At 39.0% G+C, this 20,712-nt stretch overlaps 1 protein-coding gene across 1 annotated transcript in view; it reads right to left on the minus strand.

Annotated features, from left to right (window-relative positions):
* Positions 1-20,170, minus strand: part of LOC134527359 (iodotyrosine deiodinase 1) — a 191,147-nt gene extending 170,977 nt beyond the window's left edge. The window contains exon 1 of the mRNA XM_063359979.1: positions 20,113-20,170. Coding sequence (XP_063216049.1) covers positions 20,113-20,158 — 46 coding nt within the window. The 5' untranslated portion in view covers positions 20,159-20,170. The remainder of the gene's footprint in view (positions 1-20,112) is intronic.
* Between the last annotated feature and the right edge of the window lie 542 nt (positions 20,171-20,712).

Raw genomic sequence — 20,712 nt, forward strand, 5'->3', positions numbered from 1 at the left:
ATCGTTGTCCTGTAGCTTGTACGCAGGCTTGGCGTTACAAGTTCTGCCATGTCTTTTTAGGCTCTCTCTCCGCGTAAACGACTTGCTACATCGAACACAATTTATCATATTGCGCAGTGGATTTTTAACACAGTCATTCTTCTCGTGTTGTCTTTTATTCTTTCTCAAGATAAACTCTTTGCTGCAAAACTTACACCTTTCTTCTTTCGATACAGCGCCAGATCCCAAATCGGAATTCATATTAGTTACTGAGACTAATGCCAGATACCAATTGAGTGTTTTAAATTAGATCCATTACTTAAATTGAATTTTTTTTCATATTCAATCAGCGAGAATTAATATATCTCATGCAAAAGTACTTTATGGATGTAGTTCTGCTTTTCAACAACAGTTGTCGCCACATGTTGCTAGCAGGTAAATAATATTTAGTTCTTTTATGCGGGATGCGGGATGCTCATTAACGATCGCAAAAGAAGGATGGCTTCGCTAGACTCCAAGGAGAAGGAAGTCCGTCCTTCCTGTTAGTGCTTCTTAGATTTCTCAGAGATTATTATTATTTGACTGACATTATTATATATTTTTTTTTTAATTTCCACCTGATAAAAATATTACAAGTGTTGATTAAGTAGCAGAAGTTCACTAATTAAATATAACCTTAAATAAATTAACATGACTCATTAAATAAAAAAAATCCTTCATGAAGAGATCAATTGCTCATCTGTAACCAGAAGCACTTGCAGAAAACCATCAAAATATTGTCAAGTATAATCAGGAGAACACGGAGAAAACCATCAAATTATTGACAAGAATATTCAGGAGCACACGGAGAAAACCACCATAATATTGCCAAGAATAATCAGGAGCACACGGAGAAAACCACCATAATATTGACAAGAATAATCGGAAGCACACGGAGAAAACCGTCACAAGTTTTCTTTGCTATCATAAAATTACAGAAAAAAAAATTAATAAAAAAATAATAAAAAAACACAACAAATTCAAAAACTGATTATGGTAGCTTGTGAACTTCTCATTGTTGAGGAAAGATAGAGTTCTAGTCCAAGCCAGAATCAGTTTTTGAATTTGTTGTGTTTTTTTTTATTATTTTTTTTATTAATTTTTTTTTCTTTAATTGTATGTTAACAAAGAAAACTTGTGACGGTTTCCTCCGTGTGCTTCCGATTATTCTTGTCAATATTATGGTGGTTTTCTCCGTGTGCTCCTGATTATTCTTGGCAATATTATGGTGGTTTTCTCCCTGTGCTCCTGATTATACTTGACAATATTTTGATGGTTTTCTGCAAGTGCTTCTGGTTACAGATGAGCAATTGATCTCTTCATGAAGGATTTTTTTTATTTAATGAGTCATGTTAATTTATTTAAGGTTATATTTAATTAGTGAATTTCTGCTACTTAATCAACACTTGTAATATTTTTATCAGGTGGAAATTAAAAAAAATATAATAATATCAGTCAAATAATAATAATCTCTGAGAAATCTAAGAAGCACTAACAGGAAGGACGGACTTCCTTCTCCTTGGAGTCTAGGGAAGCCATCCTTCTTTTGCGATCGTTAATGAGCATCCCGCATCCCGCATAAAAGAACTAAATATTATTTACCTGCAAGCAACATGTGGCGAAAACTGTTGTTGAAAAGCAGAACTACATCCATAAAGTACTTTTGCATGAGATATATTAATTCTCGCTGATGAAATATGAAAAAAAATTCAATTTAAGTAATGGATCTAATTTAAAACACTCAATTGGTATCTGGCATTAGTCTCAGTAACTAATATGAATTCCGATTTGGGATCTGGCGCTGTATCGAAAGAACATAGGTGTAAGTTTTGCAGCAAAGAGTTTATCTTGAGAAAGAATAAAAGACAACACAAGAAGAATGACTGTGTTAAAAATTCACTGCGCAATATGATAAATTGTGTTCGATGTAGCAAGTCGTTTACGCGGAGAGAGAGCCTAAAAAGACATGGCAGAACTTGTAACGCCAAGCCTGCGTACAAGCTAGAGGACAACGATGAATCTACTAGACTAAGGAAGAGTGATCTGCATTACGACAATAATTTTCTTGGCTCTTCCGATCTCGACAAAGAACTTAAATTGAAGGAGGTTGATGATTTACGGAAGAATGAAGACAATGGAAGAATCCTTAACGTGAAAAGTGAGAATACATTCCAGCCGAATTCAAGTAGATCTTTCTTACTTTGTAAAAATGATGGACTCCTAAAAAGGAAGCATGAAGACGATGAAGACACTTCAACATCATCAACATCGAATTATCACGGTAAATTGGGTGAAGACGATTCCTTCTACGGTGATTGTTACAGTGACTCTGAGGCTGTTGACAAAGACATAGACTATGATGAAGCACCTAAAGCTGACAAGATCGAAGAATGTGGCGGTGTCCTGAGACCGAAACGATGGAAACGACGTGATATATTAAATAAATCTGATCAAGCTTGTGATGATCACCGTCTCAAAAATGAAAGTTACCCTGAGGTTGGTGGTAAAACGGAAGACACCAGAGATCATAATATTTATTATAAACGTGCAAGGAAGATGGTGGTAGAAGAGAATGATTACACATCATGGAAAGATCCAAACATATTGGTTGACCGGCTAAGACTTCTACATGGTTCGCTTTGTGCAGGAAACTATTCGTGCATCAAAGAAATATCCTTCATACTCAAGGAACTGAGGAAAGCTGGCTACATACAATAATGGCTTGTTTTACTTGTATTTGTATAATGTAAAGAAATAAAATAAATAATTTAAATTATAAGAATGTGTCGTTTTTCTTTCTTGTATTCTGATTTCTAACTAAGACTTAGATCTCGTAACAGATGCTTCCGTTTTGCTTTTTTTGTTTTGTTGATGGAGCTTCCAAATGTGCTTCCTTATTCGATGGTGCTTCCAAAATGTGCTGCCTTTATAATGGTGCATCCAAAATGTGCTGCCTTTTCGTTGTCGGTGATTCCAAATGTGCTGCCTTTTCGTTGTCGGTGCTTCCAAATGTGCTGCCTTTTCGTTGCCGGTGCTTCCAAATGTTTTGCCTTTTCGTTGTCGGTGCTTCCAAATGTGCTGCCTTTTCGTTGTCGGTGCTTCCAAATTGCTGCCTTTTCGTTGTCGGTGCTTCCAAATGTGCTGCCTTTTCGTTGTCGGTGCTTCCAAATGTGCTGCCTTTTCGTTGTCGGTGCTTCCAAATGTGCTGCCTTTTCGTTTTCGGTGCTTCCAAATGTGCTGCCTTTTCGTTGTTGGTGCTTCCAAATGTGCTGCCTTTCCGTTGTCGGTGCATCGAAATGTGCTGCCTTTTCGCTGTCGGTGCTTCCAAATGTGCTGCCTTTTTTTGATGTTCCTTCTATTTTTAATGTTGTTTTGACTCTAGTATTATTGTAGATGGTTCTTGATTTGACTAGTGTATTATTCCATATGGTGCATGTAAGTAGTATAGGATATCCGGTCCGAGATCAGGCGCCAGGCGGTGGATTGAAGATTGTCGGTCCGCCATCTTGGATTTGTGACGTCACGGGGGCAAAATTCCTCAAAAATGACTCAAAATGACTCAAAAATTCCCGTTTTGAGGAAAAATTTCCCGTTTTATTCCGTAAAAATCCCAGAGGCTTAAAATGTCCTGATAGAGGCTTAAGCATCCTTAACTCAAGCCTCAGCAAAGCCTCTATCAGGACTTGACCTTGACCCCGGCGGCCATTTTGGACCCGCCATCTTGATCCAGCGTAACGAGGCACAGCGTAACGGGACACAACATAACGGAACTCAACGTAACGGGACAAGTAGATCACGGCGGCCATCTTGGATGAGGTAACGGAACCATGTGCGTAATGGGACACTACGTAACGGGACACAGCGTAACGGGACACAGCGTAATGGTACACAGCGTAACGGGGCACAGCGTAACGGGGCACAGCGTAACGGGACACAGTGTAACGGGACACATTGCGTAACGGGACATTGCGAAACGGGAGAAGTAGATCACGATAGCCATCTTGGATCCACCATCTTTAAATCGAGCGCCCCACTCATTATGATGAAATTTTCGTCTCTGTCACCATATTGATTTTTTTCTGTTCCACTGGAGGCCGCCATCTTGGATACCGTCGGCTTTGTTTCAGCTGTTTGTTCCTAGATAGCGCCAGCATCGCTCTTGGTTTTTTTCTGTTCCACTGGAGGCCGCCATCTTGGATACCGTCGACTTTGTTTCTGTTATTTGTTCCTAGATAGCGCCAGCGGCGCTCTTGGATACCGTCGACTTTGTTTCTGTCGTTTGTTCCTAGAGAGCGCCAGCGTCGCTCTGTCTCATCACGTAAGGTCGATGTTCCATTACCTGCCAGAGCTAATATGGTCCTTATCGACATATTAAATTTAATTTTTTATGAAAAATATATTGGAAACGCTGTGATTCGAACCATCGCAGCTCTGATCGCTAGGTTGGTGAACATACGCCTTTAACCGCTCGGCCATCGAGACATTTACCAGACTGAGAATTAAATAAGGTATATAAAAAAACATGCATATTTGGACTTGTAATTTTTTGTAAGTTAAAGTAATAATAGCACCACCTGTTCGAGACAGAACCACCATCTTGTATTAAGATGTAACTGTTGCAATTATCGTTATGGTCGCTATCTTGAAAATCCGTAATTTTAATGCTAGAGATTCGGGGAAAAATTTAAAAATCATTAAAAAAAATAATCAACATAATTAAATAATAAAAAAATCCTTAAAACCACCGTTGCACTTTTCGTGAAGGCTGCCATCTTGAAATCACCCGCTGGAGGTCACCATCTTGTTTTCGTCCGCTAGAGTGTGCTGATACCATGTTAGTATAATTATCTAGTCACCACACCGTTAAACTTGACATTGAACTTTGACCTTGATCTTGAACTTTGAACTTGACTTTGAAATTTGACCTTGACCTTGAAATTTGACCCTGACCTTGAAATTTGACCTTAACCTTGAAATACGACCTTGGCCTTGAAATTTGACCTTGTCCTTGAAATTTGACCTTGACCTTGAAATTTGACCTTGACCTTGAAATTTGACCCTGACCTTGAAATTTGACCTTGACCTTGAAATAAGACCCTGACCTTGAAATTTGACTTTGTCCTTGTCGACCATCATGGATCCGACATTTTATGTTCAGTACATGCTACCAGGAGCTACCACCTGCTGGAGTACACCATCTTGTGTGTGTACTTGTATTATAGAGTACATTTCCATCTGGATAATTTTATTCTTACCCGCTACAGTGCAGTAATAATTTATAACGAAGGTGCCCCCGCCATCTTGAAATTCGGCCGCCATCTTGAAATCATGTAATAATATAGCTAGAAAAGCGGGCAAAATTCCAAAATTCATTAAATAAATCACTCATTAACTTACAGATTGATACGATCGATTCCTGTCCTTGGTTCGGCCCCTGACCGATACCAAACAATTTTAATTTTAAAAAATACCACAAAAGTGACAGGTTTGAGATAATAAAAACACAGCAAGTTCTTTTAAAAAATACTTTTATTACATACATACTACACTACTACAAGTACATAAAAAACACAGAAAAAGTACTAAAGTCTTGTGGATTCCTCGATTCTAACAGTCTTCTTATTGTACGGACTAAGCCATTTACATGACTTTAAATGTCTATCCGATCCGTTCATCACCGCAGCCAGAGACGGACTGAAGTTCATATCACCAGGGTTCCACTTATATATTCTCATTTGCTGGTACAACACACGAGTCAAAACAATAACCATGTTTATTATACTTCTCGGAGCATCTTTTATAATGAAGATGTAAGCTATCAAGACACGAAATTAGTTTTTTGCACTTATTGCACTGAAATTGTATTCTTTTAACATTATTAGAACAACTGCTTCTTTCATGTCTGCGAGCATTTGAGGTAATAGTAAATGATGCGTCACAGTATTTGCACCGACGCAATGTACGCTTTTCATTAGCGGAAGAATCCATTGCTGACGATGAAACTTCGGATGATGGTGGTATCACATCTGTTGAAACCTCCTCCAATGTTGACGTCGTCGATGCCAACGGGATCTGCACCTTCTCCATCGTAGCTGTCGTCAAGGTCCCCGTAGACGATGGTACAACCTCCGAGTTCGTCGTTAAAGACGGTAAAGATGCCATCGAGGTCTCAAGAACAGCTAATTGACACGACTTATGCACCAGAAGAAACAAACTAGGTGATCCTTACACCGCCGACGTCAGTAACAAACTGAGCGTCCTGCTGTCTAGGACTCGCTTATATACATGCACCGTATGGAATAATACGCTAGTCAATTCAAGAACCATTTACAATAATACTAGAGTCAAATCTACAAATTAAAAAAGAGGTTCATTTGATGGAAAAAAAAATTCGATCTCTCCAATATACGCCAGGCTCCAAGAGCTACAATTCACGTCATCAGATCCATCTACATTTTGCTCCTATGCTTCAATTGACCATTAGCTGCAAGTGCTCCAACAGCTCCATCAGCTCCAACACGTAATGTACGCAATGTACGCACAATACATACAATTTACATGCAATAAATGTAATGATCACACAGTACACACAGGAAACGGAACGTACACACAGTACACACAGGAAACGGAACGTACACACAGTACACACAGGAAACGAAACGTACACACAGTACACACAGGAAACGAAACGTACACACAGTACACACAGGAAACGGAACGTACACAGTACACACAGGAAACGGAACGTACACACAGTACACACAGGAAAAGGAACGTACACACAGTACACACAGGAAACGGAACGTACACACAGTACACACACAGGAAACGAAACGTATACACACAGTACACACACAGGAAACGAAACGTATACACACACTACACACAGGAAACGGAACGTACACACAGTACACACAGGAAACGGAACGTACACACAGTACACACAGGAAACAGAACGTACACACAGGAAACGAAACGTACACACAGTACACACAGGAAAGGAAACTTATACACACAGTACACACAGGAAACGGAATGATCACACATACATTAGCGGAAACACACAGGCTTAGTTGGAAATCAGAATACAAGAAATAAAAACATTAAATTTTTACTTTCAATATTTAATTACTTCTCAACATTACACAAATACAAGTAAAAGAAGCCATTATTGTATGTAGCCAGCTTTCCTCAGTTCTTTGAGTATGAAGGATATTTCTTTGATGCACGAATAGTTTCCTGCACAAAGCGAGCCATGTAGAAGTCTTAGCCGGTCAACCAATATGTTTGGATCTTTCCATGATGTGTAATCAATCTCTTCTACCACCATCTTACTTGCTTGTTTATTATAAATACTGTTAATATCACAATCGTCCCAGTGATCATAATAAGCATTATCAGATTTATTTATTATAACACGACGTTTCCATCGTTTCGGTCTCAGGACATCGCCACATTCTTCGATCTTGTCAGCTCTAGGTGCTTCATCACAGTCTATGCCTTTGTCAACAGCCTCAGAGTCACTGTAACAATCACTGTAGAAGACATCCTCTTCACCCAGATTACCGTATGAATTCGCTATCGATGATGTCGAAGTGTCTTCATCGTCTTCATGCTTCCTTTTTAGGAGTCCATCATTTTTACAAAGAATGGAGGATCTACTGAATATAGGCTTGAATGTATTCTCACTTTTCACGGTGTTGTTACTGCCATTAGTTTCAGTCTCCCCGAAGCCATTAGCATCCTTCAATTTATGTTCTTCCTCACGATCGGGTGAGCTAATACCATCACAATCAGGACAAGGAAAATTATTGTCGTAATGCAGATCACTCTTCTTTAGTCTAGTGGATTCATCGGTGTCCTCTATGCCGTAAGTAGTCTTGACTTTACATGTTCTACCATGTCTTTTTAAGCTGTCAATTCGTGTTAACAACCTGCTACAACGATTACAGCTTAACATGTTGCGTAGTGGGTTTCTAGCACAATCATTCTTCTCATGACGTCTAGCATTCCTCCTCATGGCAAAATCCTTGCCACAGTATCTACAGCGGCTTCCTTCCGATTCAGCTGCAGATAACAAACCACGATCCATGGTAGCTTCTGTGACTAATGTTAGATACAAACTGTCAGTTTTCTCCAATTGGAACCATTTCTTAAATAGAGTTTTTGAAATATTTCATCAGCGAGAGTTAAGTTATCTAATGCAAAGCAAATTGATGCAAGTAGTTCTGGCTGTCGTCAACAGATGTCGCCACGTGTTGCTTGCAGGTAAATAATATCTATTTCATTAATGTGGGATGCGGAACGCTCACTATCGATCGCAAAGGGAGGTTGGCTTCGATAGTATCCAAGGAGAAAAAAGTTCGTCCTTCCTGCTAGTGCTTCTCAGATTTCTCACGGTCCGCCATCTTGCATTGCGACGTCACGGCGACCATCTTGGATGGGTGTGACCTTGACCTTTGACCGTAACCGCAGGAATGATCGCAAGCACACGGATTAACCATCAAAATATTGATAAGAATAATCAGGAGCACACGGAGAAAACCATCATAATATTGACAAGAATTATCAGGAGCACACGGAGAAAACCAAACAAAAAAAAATTAATAAAAATTAAAAAAAAAATTCAAACATTCTGCTAGCTTGTGAACTTCTCATTGTTGAGCAAAGATAGAGTTCTAGTACAAGCCAGAATGTTTGAATTTTTTTTGTTTTTATTTTTAATTTTTTATTAATTTTTTTGTATTTTTATGATATCAAAGAAAACTTGTGGCGGTTTTCTCCGTGTGCTCCTGATTATTCTTGTCAATATTATGATGGTTTTCTCCGTGTGCTCCTGATTATTCTTATCAATATTTTGATGGTTAATCCGTGTGCTTGCGATCATTCCTGCGGTTACGGTCCAAGGTCAAGGTCACACCCATCCAAGATGGTCGCCGTGACGTCGCAATCCAAGATGGCGGACCGTGAGAAATCTGAGAAGCACTAGCAGGAAGGACGAACTTTTTTCTCCTTGGATACTATCGAAGCCAACCTCCCTTTGCGATCGATAGTGAGCGTTCCGCATCCCACATTAATGAAATAGATATTATTTACCTGCAAGCAACACGTGGCGACATCTGTTGACGACAGCCAGAACTACTTGCATCAATTTGCTTTGCATTAGATAACTTAACTCTCGCTGATGAAATATTTCAAAAACTCTATTTAAGAAATGGTTCCAATTGGAGAAAACTGACAGTTTGTATCTAACATTAGTCACAGAAGCTACCATGGATCGTGGTTTGTTATCTGCAGCTGAATCGGAAGGAAGCCGCTGTAGATACTGTGGCAAGGATTTTGCCATGAGGAGGAATGCTAGACGTCATGAGAAGAATGATTGTGCTAGAAACCCACTACGCAACATGTTAAGCTGTAATCGTTGTAGCAGGTTGTTAACACGAATTGACAGCTTAAAAAGACATGGTAGAACATGTAAAGTCAAGACTACTTACGGCATAGAGGACACCGATGAATCCACTAGACTAAAGAAGAGTGATCTGCATTACGACAATAATTTTCCTTGTCCTGATTGTGATGGTATTAGCTCACCCGATCGTGAGGAAGAACATAAATTGAAGGATGCTAATGGCTTCGGGGAGACTGAAACTAATGGCAGTAACAACACCGTGAAAAGTGAGAATACATTCAAGCCTATATTCAGTAGATCCTCCATTCTTTGTAAAAATGATGGACTCCTAAAAAGGAAGCATGAAGACGATGAAGACACTTCGACATCATCGATAGCGAATTCATACGGTAATCTGGGTGAAGAGGATGTCTTCTACAGTGATTGTTACAGTGACTCTGAGGCTGTTGACAAAGGCATAGACTGTGATGAAGCACCTAGAGCTGACAAGATCGAAGAATGTGGCGATGTCCTGAGACCGAAACGATGGAAACGTCGTGTTATAATAAATAAATCTGATAATGCTTATTATGATCACTGGGACGATTGTGATATTAACAGTATTTATAATAAACAAGCAAGTAGGATGGTGGTAGAAGAGATTGATTACACATCATGGAAAGATCCAAACATATTGGTTGACCGGCTAAGACTTCTACATGGCTCGCTTTGTGCAGGAAACTATTCGTGCATCAAAGAAATATCCTTCATACTCAAAGAACTAAGGAAAGCTGGCTACATACAATAATGGCTTCTTTTACTTGTATTTGTGTAATGTTGAGAAGTAATTAAATATTGAAAGTAAAAATTTAATGTTTTTATTTCTTGTATTCTGATTTCCAACTAAACCTGTGTGTTTCCGCTAATGTATGTGTGATCATTCCGTTTCCTGTGTGTATTGTGTGTATAAGTTTCCTTTCCTGTGTGTACTGTGTGTACGTTTCGTTTCCTGTGTGTACGTTCTGTTTCCTGTGTGTACTGTGTGTACGTTCCGTTTCCTGTGTGTACTGTGTGTACGTTCCGTTTCCTGTGTGTACTGTGTGTATACGTTCTGTTTCCTTTGTGTGTACTGTGTGTACGTTCCGTTTCCTGTGTGTACTGTGTGTACGTTCCTTTTCCTGTGTGTACTGTGTGTACGTTCCGTTTCCTGTGTGTACTGTGTGTATCTGCACCTTCTCCATCGTAGCTGTCGTCAAGGTCCCCGTAGACGATGGTACAACCTCCGAGTTCGTCGTTAAAGACGGTAAAGATGCCATCGAGGTCTCAAGAACAGCTAATTGACACGACTTATGCACCAGAAGAAACAAACTAGGTGATCCTTACACCGCCGACGTCAGTAACAAACTGAGCGTCCTGCTGTCTAGGACTCGCTTATATACATGCACCGTACGGAATAATACGCTAGTCAAATCAAGAACCATTTACAATAATACTAGAGTCAAATCTACAAATTAAAAAAGAGGTTCATTTGATCGAAAAAAAAATTCGATCTCTCCAATATACGCCAGGCTCCAAGAGCTACAATTCACGACATCAGATCCATCTACATTTTGCTCCTATGCTTCAATTGACCATTAGCTGCAAGTGCTCCAACAGCTCCATCAGCTCCAACACGTAATGTACGCAATGTACGCACAATACATACAATTTACATGCAATAAATGTAATGATCACACAGTACACACAGGAAACGGAACGTACACACAGTACACACAGGAAACGGAAACGGAAACGTGTACTGTGTGTATACGTTCCGTTTCCTGTGTGTACTGTGTGTACGTTCCGTTTCCTGTGTGTACTGTGTGTACGTTCCGTTTCCTGTGTGTACTGTGTGTACGTTCCGTTTCCTGTGTGTACTGTGTGATCATTACATTTATTGCATGTAAATTGAATGTATTGTGCGTACATTGCGTACATTACGTGTTGGAGCTGATGGAGCTGTTGGAGCACTTGCAGCTAATGGTCAATTGAAGCATAGGAGCAAAATGTAGATGGATCTGATGACGTGAATTGTAGCTCTTGGAGCCTGGCGTATATTGGAGAGATCGAATTTTTTTTTTCATCAAATGAACCTCTTTTTTAATTTGTAGATTTGACTCTAGTATTATTGTAAATGGTTCTTGATTTGACTAGCGTATTATTCCATACGGTGCATGTATATAAGCGAGTCCTAGACAGCAGGACGCTCAGTTTGTTACTGACGTCGGCGGTGTAAGGATCACCTAGTTTGTTTCTTCTGGTGCATAAGTCGTGTCAATTAGCTGTTCTTGAGACCTCGATGGCATCTTTACCGTCTTTAACGACGAACTCGGAGGTTGTACCATCGTCTACGGGGACCTTGACGACAGCTACGATGGAGAAGGTGCAGATCCCGTTGGCAACGACGACGTCAACATTGGAGGAGGTTTCAACAGATGTGATACCACCATCATCCGAAGTTTCATCGTCAGCAATGGATTCTTCCGCTAATGAAAAGCGTACATTGCGTCGGTGCAAATACTGTGACGCATCATTTACTATTACCTCAAATGCTCGCAGACATGAAAGAAGCAGTTGTTCTAATAATGTTAAAAGAATAAAATTTCAGTGCAATAAGTGCAAAAAACTAATTTCGCGTCTTGATAGCTTACATCTTCATTATAAAAGATGCTCCGAGAAGTATAATGAACATGGTTATTGTTTTGACTCGTGTGTTGTACCAGCAAATGAGAATATATAAGTGGGACCCTGGTGATATGAACTTCAGTCCGTTTCTGGCTGCGGTGATGAACGGATCGGATAGACATTTAAAGTCATGTAAATGGCTTAGTCCGTACAATAAGAAGACTGTTTGAATCGAGGAATCCACAAGACTTTAGTACTTTGTCTGTGTTTTTTATGTACTTGTAGTAGTGTAGTATGTATGTAATAAAAGTATTTTTTAAAAGAACTTGCTGTGTTTTTATTATCTCAAACCTGTCGCTTTTGTGGTATTTTTTAAAATTACAATTGTTTGGTATCGGTCAGGGGTCGAACCAAGGACAGGAATCGATCGTATCAATCTGTAAGTTAATGAGTGATTTATTTAATGAATTTTGGAATTTTTCCCGCTTTTCTAGCTATATTATTACCTGATTTCAAGATGGCGGCCGAATTTCAAGATGGCGGGGGCACCTCCGTAATAAATGATTACTGCACTGTAGCGGGTTAGAATAAAATTATCCAGATGGAAATGTACTCTATAATACAAGTACACACACAAGATGGCGTACTCCAGCAGGTGGTAGCTCCTGGTAGCATGTACTGAACATAAAATGTCGGATCCATGATGGTCGACAAGGACAAAGTCAAATTTCCAGGTCAAGGTCAAATTTCAAGGTCAAGGTCAAATTTCAAGGTCAGGGTCAAATTTCAAGGTCAAAGTCAAATATCAAGGTCAAAGTCAAAGGTAAAGTTCAAATTTCAAGGTCAAAGTCAAATTTCAAGGTCAAGGTCAAATTTCAAGGACAAAGTCAAATTTCAAGGCCAAGGTCAGATTTCAAGGTCAAGGTCAAATTTCAAGGTCAGGGTCAAATTTCAAGGTCAAGGTCAAATTTCAAGGTCAAGGTCAAATTTCAATGTCGAGGTCAAAGTTCAAGGTCAAGGTCAAATTTCAATGTCAAGGTTAACGGTGTGGTGACTAGATAATTTTACTAACATGGTATCAGCACACTCTAGCGGACGAAAACAAGATGGTGACCTCCAGCGGGTGATTTCAAGATGGCAGCCTTCACGAAAAGTGCAACGGTGGTTTTAAGGATTTTTTATTATTTAATTATGTTGATTTTTTTTTTAATGATTTTTAAATTTTTCCCCGAATCTCTAGCATTAAAATTACGGATTTTCAAGATGGCGACCATTACCATAATTACAACAGTTACATCTTAATATAAGATGGTGGTTCTGTCTCGAACAGGTGGTGCTATTATTACTTTAACTTACAAAAAATTACAAGTCCAAATATGCATGTTTTTTTTATATACCTTATTTAATTCTCAGTCTGGTAAATGTCTCGATGGCCGAGCGGTTAAAGGCGTATGTTTTCCAACCTAGCGATCAGAGCTGCGATGGTTCGAATCACAGCGTTTCCAATATATTTTTCATAAAAAATTAAATTTAATATGTCGATAAGGACCATAATAGCTCTGGCAGGTAATGGAACATCGACCTTACGTGATGAGACAGAGCGACGCTGGCGCTCTCTAGGAACAAACGACAGAAACAAAGTCGACGGTATCCAAGAGCGCCGCTGGCGCTATCTAGGAACAAATAACAGAAACAAAGTCGACGGTATCCAAGATGGCGGCCTCCAGTGGAACAGAAAAAAGCCAAGAGCGATGCTGGCGCTATCTAGGAACAAACAGCTGAAACAAAGCCGACGGTATCCAAGATGGCGGCCTCCAGTGGAACAGAAAAAAATCAATATGGTGACAGAGACGAAAATTTCATCTTAATGAGTGGGGCGCTCGATTTAAAGATGGTGGATCCAAGATGGCTATCGTGATCGACTTGTCCCGTTTCGCTATGTCCCGTTACGCTGTTCCTCGTTACGCTGTGTCCCGTTACGTTGTGCCCTGTTACACTGTGTACCATTACACTGTGTCCCGTTACGTAGTGTCCCGTTACGCACATGGTTCCGTTACGCTCATCCAAGATGGCCGCCGTGATCTACTTCTCCCGTTACGTTGTGTCCCCTTATGTTGTGTCCCGTTACGCTGTGTCCCGTTACGCTGATTCAAGATGGCGGGTCCAAAATGGCCGCCGGTGTCAAGGTCAAGCCCTGATAGAGGCTTAACTGAGGCTTGAGTTAAGGATGCTTAAGCCTCTATCAGGACATTTTAAGCCTCTGGGATTTTTACGGAATAAAACGGGAAATTTTCCCTCGAAACGGGAATTTTTCCCTCGAAAACGGGAAATTTTTCCTCAAAACGGGAATTTTTGAGTTATTTTGAGTCATTTTTGAGGAATTTTGAGGAATTTTTGCCGCCGTGACGTCACAAATCCAAGATGGCGGACCGACAATCTTCAATCCACCGCCTGGCGCCTGATCTCGGACCGGCTATCCTATACTACTCATGTATATAAGCGAGTCCTAGACAGCAGGACGCTCAGTTTGTTACTGACGTCGGCGGTGTAAGGATCACCTAGTTTGTTTAATCTGGTGCATAAATCGCGTCAATTAGCTGTTCTTGAGACCTCGATGTCATCTTTACTGTCTTTAACGTCGAACTCGATGGAGGTTGTACCATCGACTACGGGAACCTTGACGACAGCTACGACGGAGAAGGTGCAGATCCGGTTGGCAACGTCGATGTCAACACTGGAGGAGACTTCAACAGTCGAGATACCACCAGCAGAAGAGACTTTAATGTCGGTAGTGCTGGCTGTACAGGAAACCTCGCCGAACGCTGTTTCGCCCTCGATGGAGACTTCAATGGATGGTGAATCGACAACAATTAACGAACATCGATGTCGTTACTGCGACAAGATTTTCTCAAACAGCAGCAATGCTCGTCGACACGAGAAGATAGAATGTGCTAAGAATCCTCCTCGCAACATGATTGGTTGTGAGAAGTGTCATAAGCAGTTTTCCAGAAAAGATAATATGAAAACGCAATTAAAGACATGTAAAGGTGCTGTTGTACGGCAGAAAGTAAAGGTTTCTATACAACAACGATGTATTGATGTTCATAAGAGTATGCCTGGAAATTGTACTACTGTTGCAATGACAGTATCTGGAACAGGTCTGAAAGGCTCGTCTTCATCACCACGGTATCCATGCAGCTACTGTGATACGTCGTTCGCATTTTTCCATGATGCACGAACACATGAGAGGAGTAAATGCAAGAAGAATCCTTCTCGCATGAAGTTTCGCTGTGATGAGTGCCTTAAATGGTTTACTCGAATTGACAGTTTGCGACATCATGCGAAAAAATGTAAAGGTGAAGTCTGTGCGCCTACTACTGAACTACCTGTAGAAAGTTCGACTCCTCGGTATAGATTGGTGACTCGTGAGCGTACAAGCAAAAAAAGCATTCTGCAGCAACCGATGCTTTGACGTCTGAACATGAAAATAAACCTGAGACTGTTCGGTGCATTACAAGTAAACGATAATGGCTTCTACTTGGCGCAGTCAGCATTTTTGGAACGTTGAAAGACTACTATTATCCAAGTACGTTAAGCGAGTCGAAGGACATTTGTAATTTTCTTGATGATATCAGACAGGACATAATCAATCAGCTTATTGATGACATAGCAACAAACGGATCTTTGAAATATAACTTGTGGTTGGACTGTATATATGGAAAGCCGTATCCGTTCGATGATAAAGTGAAGAAGTGTGCATTCAAGACATCGGTTGCAGTAATTTACAGTTCTAACGATGTCAAGCAAACTGTTAAAAACGGTATCCAGAAACTCTGTCAAGAAGAGGAGGACTATGTCTGTAAAGGTTCTGGTTGGACTCTGTCAAGTATAAACCGATTGGAGCTAAGAATTAGTCATTTCACGCCTATGCGGATCTAAATTTTTGTAGTAAAATAGAAATTATGTAATAAAATTTATTTTGTAAAAGAACTTGTGTGTTATTTTTGAACCTGACATTTTTTAGGTATTTTTACTTAAAAATTAGAATTATTTGTATCGTCCAGGGATCGAACTTAGTCTCGAATCAATCATTACTTTAATGAGTGAATTTTTTTATGATGTTTTGGCTTTTTTCCCGAATTTCTAGCATTGAAATTACAGATTTTCAAGATGGCTGTAGAAACGAAAAGTGCAACGGTGTTTTTTTAAAGATTTTTATTATTTAATTCGATTGATTAAATTTTTTGATGATTTTAAAAATTTTTCCCGAATTTCTATCTAAATAATTACATAATTTCAAGATGGCGGGCAAATGACAAGATGGCGGGTGTCACAGTAATCATAAATGATTACTGCACTCTAGCGGGTACGAGTTACACTAACATGGTGTCAGCACACTCTAGCAGACGATAACATGATAATGGCTTCCAGCAGACGAGGACAAGATGGCGGACGTGACGTCATACTGCCGGATGATATATATGCTATTAACAAAGTGGTGGGGGCCAGTCTGCCTGCACCCACCACGGGGGAAGGATCGGTCGCCATTTTTTTTAATTTTTTTGTCCTCGTCGGGTTTGAACTGAGGACTCCGAGCTCCATGTCGTTAATGTATGTTTTTTGATAATTTTTTTTATTAAAATTTTATTAATTGATTTGTTTTATAAATTTTAAAATTTTTTTCGTTAAAATCGGATAGTAAATAAAGATTTTAAAGATGGCAGCCGTAACGGAAATTGTAACGGTGACGACATAATCCAAGATGGCGGTCATGGTATCCTTATATTCCTAGAAATGGCTTACCGGAGGCTGTAGACATGGATGCTTAAGCCATTTTTAGGAATTTGGGTTATTTCTAGGGCAAAACGACTTTTGAGGATTTTCGAAATCCTGATTTTTGAATTGAGGAATTTTTTGAGATTTTTTGGCGGAATTTTTTTCACAGAAATGGAAATTTTGGCGATTTTTGAGGAATTTTGGGCATATTTTGCCCAATTTTGGCGAATTTTGAGGGTCAAAGGTCAATGTCCTACTTGTCCCGTTACGCTTTGTCCCGTTACACTCATCCAAGATGGCCACCGTGACGTCACAATCCAAGATGGCCGCCGTACACACAGATCCACACCCAGAACACTGGCGGAGGAGCCCCTTTTATATACTACTGATGGACGAAGACGAAGTTTCCAAGGAAGACATTGCAGATGTACCTGTGAACACCTTCACTCTGTCTAGGAGGAAATTGCTGCTGCGGTGGGAGGGATATTAGGCACATACCCCGAACTAATGACTTTGGAGCTGTGGGCGCGAATAGTTGCGTGTACAGAGTATTTGATGGATAGTATGGAAAGTACTTTAGGGCTGGCTATTGTGAAGGGGTTCGGTAAGGCCCTCTGAATGGCATTGTGTTAGCGAGGGGAAAAGATGGTGTGAAGGTGTATTTGTGTGTATGTTTTAATTAAATAATTTTTAATACATGTTTTTCCATATTTTATTTACTTCGAATTCTTTTCAGGACTTTTAAAAAATATATATATACCATATTCATGTGATATGAAGTGCATCTCGCAGAGGCGGTTATGTATGAGGTAAGTGTTGTAAGTGCATCATATACACTATAGCGATCAGAAATCAAGTTGAAACGTAAATGTTATGTGTTGGATATGGTTCCTGTCGTGAAGAGTTAGCACATCTAACACTGTAGAAATGTGAATCGTCCTAATACTATCGTTCATGATTAAGGATGCGTGTGTATTTTCTTTTATTAAATATTTTAGGTAAACATATATATAAACAAACATTTAAAATATCTTCTTCCATGCAGCTTTTTAAACACAAATGTGCAAACATGTTCCAGCTTAGAAATATGAAAAGTAAATATGTATACAAACGTTAAAATATTTGCTTCCATGCAACTTTAGAAAACTAATACTTATACATGATCATGCTTAGAAGAGCTACTTACTTGTGGGTTATGACTCTGAAAAATGTCTGGTACTGTGACGACTATGATGGAGTTAATAATTTGATATTTGTTGGAAGAAACGTATTTAAGTATTATTACTATAACCATCGCTTCCGCAACGATAATACACTTAATTTAATATATTATAACATTTATCTCAGACTATTAATATAAACATTATGTATTGCATCTTTAAGATGGTCACAACCACCATCGTAAACAAAATTACTGTGCTTTTGGAGATACTTTGGATTATAAGGTTCATGACACCAATGGTAGAGGATAGAAACTCGACATTACATACATTGACGTACTTTATAAATTAATACTCTATGACAAAATCCATCAGATGTAATCAAAATGGTGGTCTCCATTAAACAAGATGGCTGCCTCCAGCTGACTATAATGGTTTAATACTTTATTTTAATTTTATCTATTTTTTCGATAATAAATATTTTTTTAAGATGGTTGAGTAACGAAAATTGCAACGCACAGTAGGGTGTTCGATGGTGGTGTAATCACGGTTTTTATTAAGATATATTTAATATTTTTTTTCTATAAATTTTGATTTTTTCCAACTTTCTAAGTAAATAATTGAGGATTATCAAGATAGTGGACGTGACATCCTTATTCAAAATGGCGGAATGTTCTAGAAAACAAAAAAAAAATGTTAGAAAGTTCTAGAAAACATAATGGCAGAATACAATATGGCCGCCGGAAGTGACGTTATCCAAGATGGCAGCTGCGGTAAAAGGTCAAGGTCAATGTCTACCAAGATTGCAGATGGAAGTGATGTAATCCAAGATGGCCACCGTGGCTCTCTGGCTCCCCAACCTACCACCAGTGCCCTAGAACGAACAATATTCACCTACTTTACTAGACTTTAAAAATACCTAAAATCATAAAGATCTGAAGCAATATATATAATAAATAGTTATTGGATTTAATGAGGATCCTTTTTCAAAACTAGGAACTAGAAAGAAAGTTGCCTGAAGTAGCCAACATTTGCCAATGAAAAATGGGTAAAAGATAAAAAAAAAAGAAGAGGGAGTTACAAAAGTTAAAATGGTCATCAAGCAGAAAAAGTACAATATAATAAATACAACTAGAAACATTTATCAAAATCGGCAGTCTGTGTAAAAATGATGTTTTAACACATAGTTATTACTTTGAAGATACAGTAATTGGATGAAAAATAAGTTTGTAGTTCAAAACTGTAGTGGAACTGACAAGAGAAGTGTAGATAACGTGAACTCAATGTGCATCTATTTCCTGGTTGAACTAGTTTTGCCTTAAAAACCTGCCTCGATTGATTGAAAATTACTGTGAATATAACATTAGATTAGATAAGGTTATCATTAAATGACATTATTTTACATCCACCGTACGTACCCTAAACAGTTATTAACGTACATTTAGAAGTATCTAGGTGGTAAATTAAAACAGTATTATATTTAAACAAACTTATGGGCCTGGAACATTCTACACTACTGCGATTTATTTCACTACAAAAACTGCCAACTACAGTTGAACTGCAAGGAAACATGTGTTGCAAATCTATCAAAAAAAAAAAAAAAAAACGCAGGATCCAGTAGTAAATTGTGTCTAGTCTAGACATTAATAAAAAAAAATTGTACAACATACCTTTTCGTACTATCCCTTCCATTTTCAAGCAAATAATTGTCATAACATACTCTTACAATTAGAAGTAAATAACATTTAATACCTTCTATTATTTTATTGTCATTATTTCCAAACAAACCAACATATGTGATGTGCATATTTATATATTATGTATTAGCAATATATTCGCATAATTATTTTATATTAATACGAATATGAATGTAGGTGTAAAACGAATATATTAATGAAGACAGTAAATTCTATATTCGCTGACAGGTGAATACGAATACGCAAATGGGATTATTTGTAGATATTTGCGAGTACGAATACGCAACTATGATTGTTTAATTCATGTATTTGTATCCTCTAATATGCGAATACGATATTCACATGTAAATACGAGTGCACCGGTGTTCACGAGCAGGCCTACTCTGGCAGCGGCTCGCCGGCTACTCACTCTGACGGCTCTCGGTCGCCTGGCCACACAGCTGACGCGCGCGCATCGTCGTACTGCGGCTGCCTGGCTGGGGTCGGCGCTGCGAGCTTGCTGTCTTCTCCCCTCCCGCTGCCCTCTTTCCCCCTCCCCTAACCTGATCGAATAAAGGTATTAGTTCCCCCTTCCCTTTTTTCACCCTCCTCTACCTAGCTCGGAACACCAATGACGGCAGAGTTCTAGGGACAAGGTATAGAATCATTTTTTATTTTTTTTTTTACGTTTCTTACATGGACTTTTAAATTAAAATTAACACTAGCTGATATCAGAATTTTGTTTCACTTACGTAAAGGCTTACTCGAAACTTAGTTAATAGTACTTGTATAGAATGTATCAGAACTCAACGTAAAGCCGTTGTAAAACAGTTGATAGGCCAATCAATGACGGTTCTATGTATAACATAAAATTACAATAATGCGTGTAGTAGTTTTCAAGTTTTAGGAATTTTTTGACGTGATAACGTCTTATAAATCGATGAACGCCGGCTGCACGCACGAAAAATTGTCACATTCCGCCTGAGCCGAGCGTGCAAGAACCGGTCAACCATCGTGCGAGAAAATCTTC

The sequence above is a fragment of the Bacillus rossius genome, chromosome 1, assembly GCF_032445375.1.
Source record: "Bacillus rossius redtenbacheri isolate Brsri chromosome 1, Brsri_v3, whole genome shotgun sequence".
NCBI lineage: Eukaryota > Metazoa > Arthropoda > Insecta > Phasmatodea > Bacillidae > Bacillus > Bacillus rossius.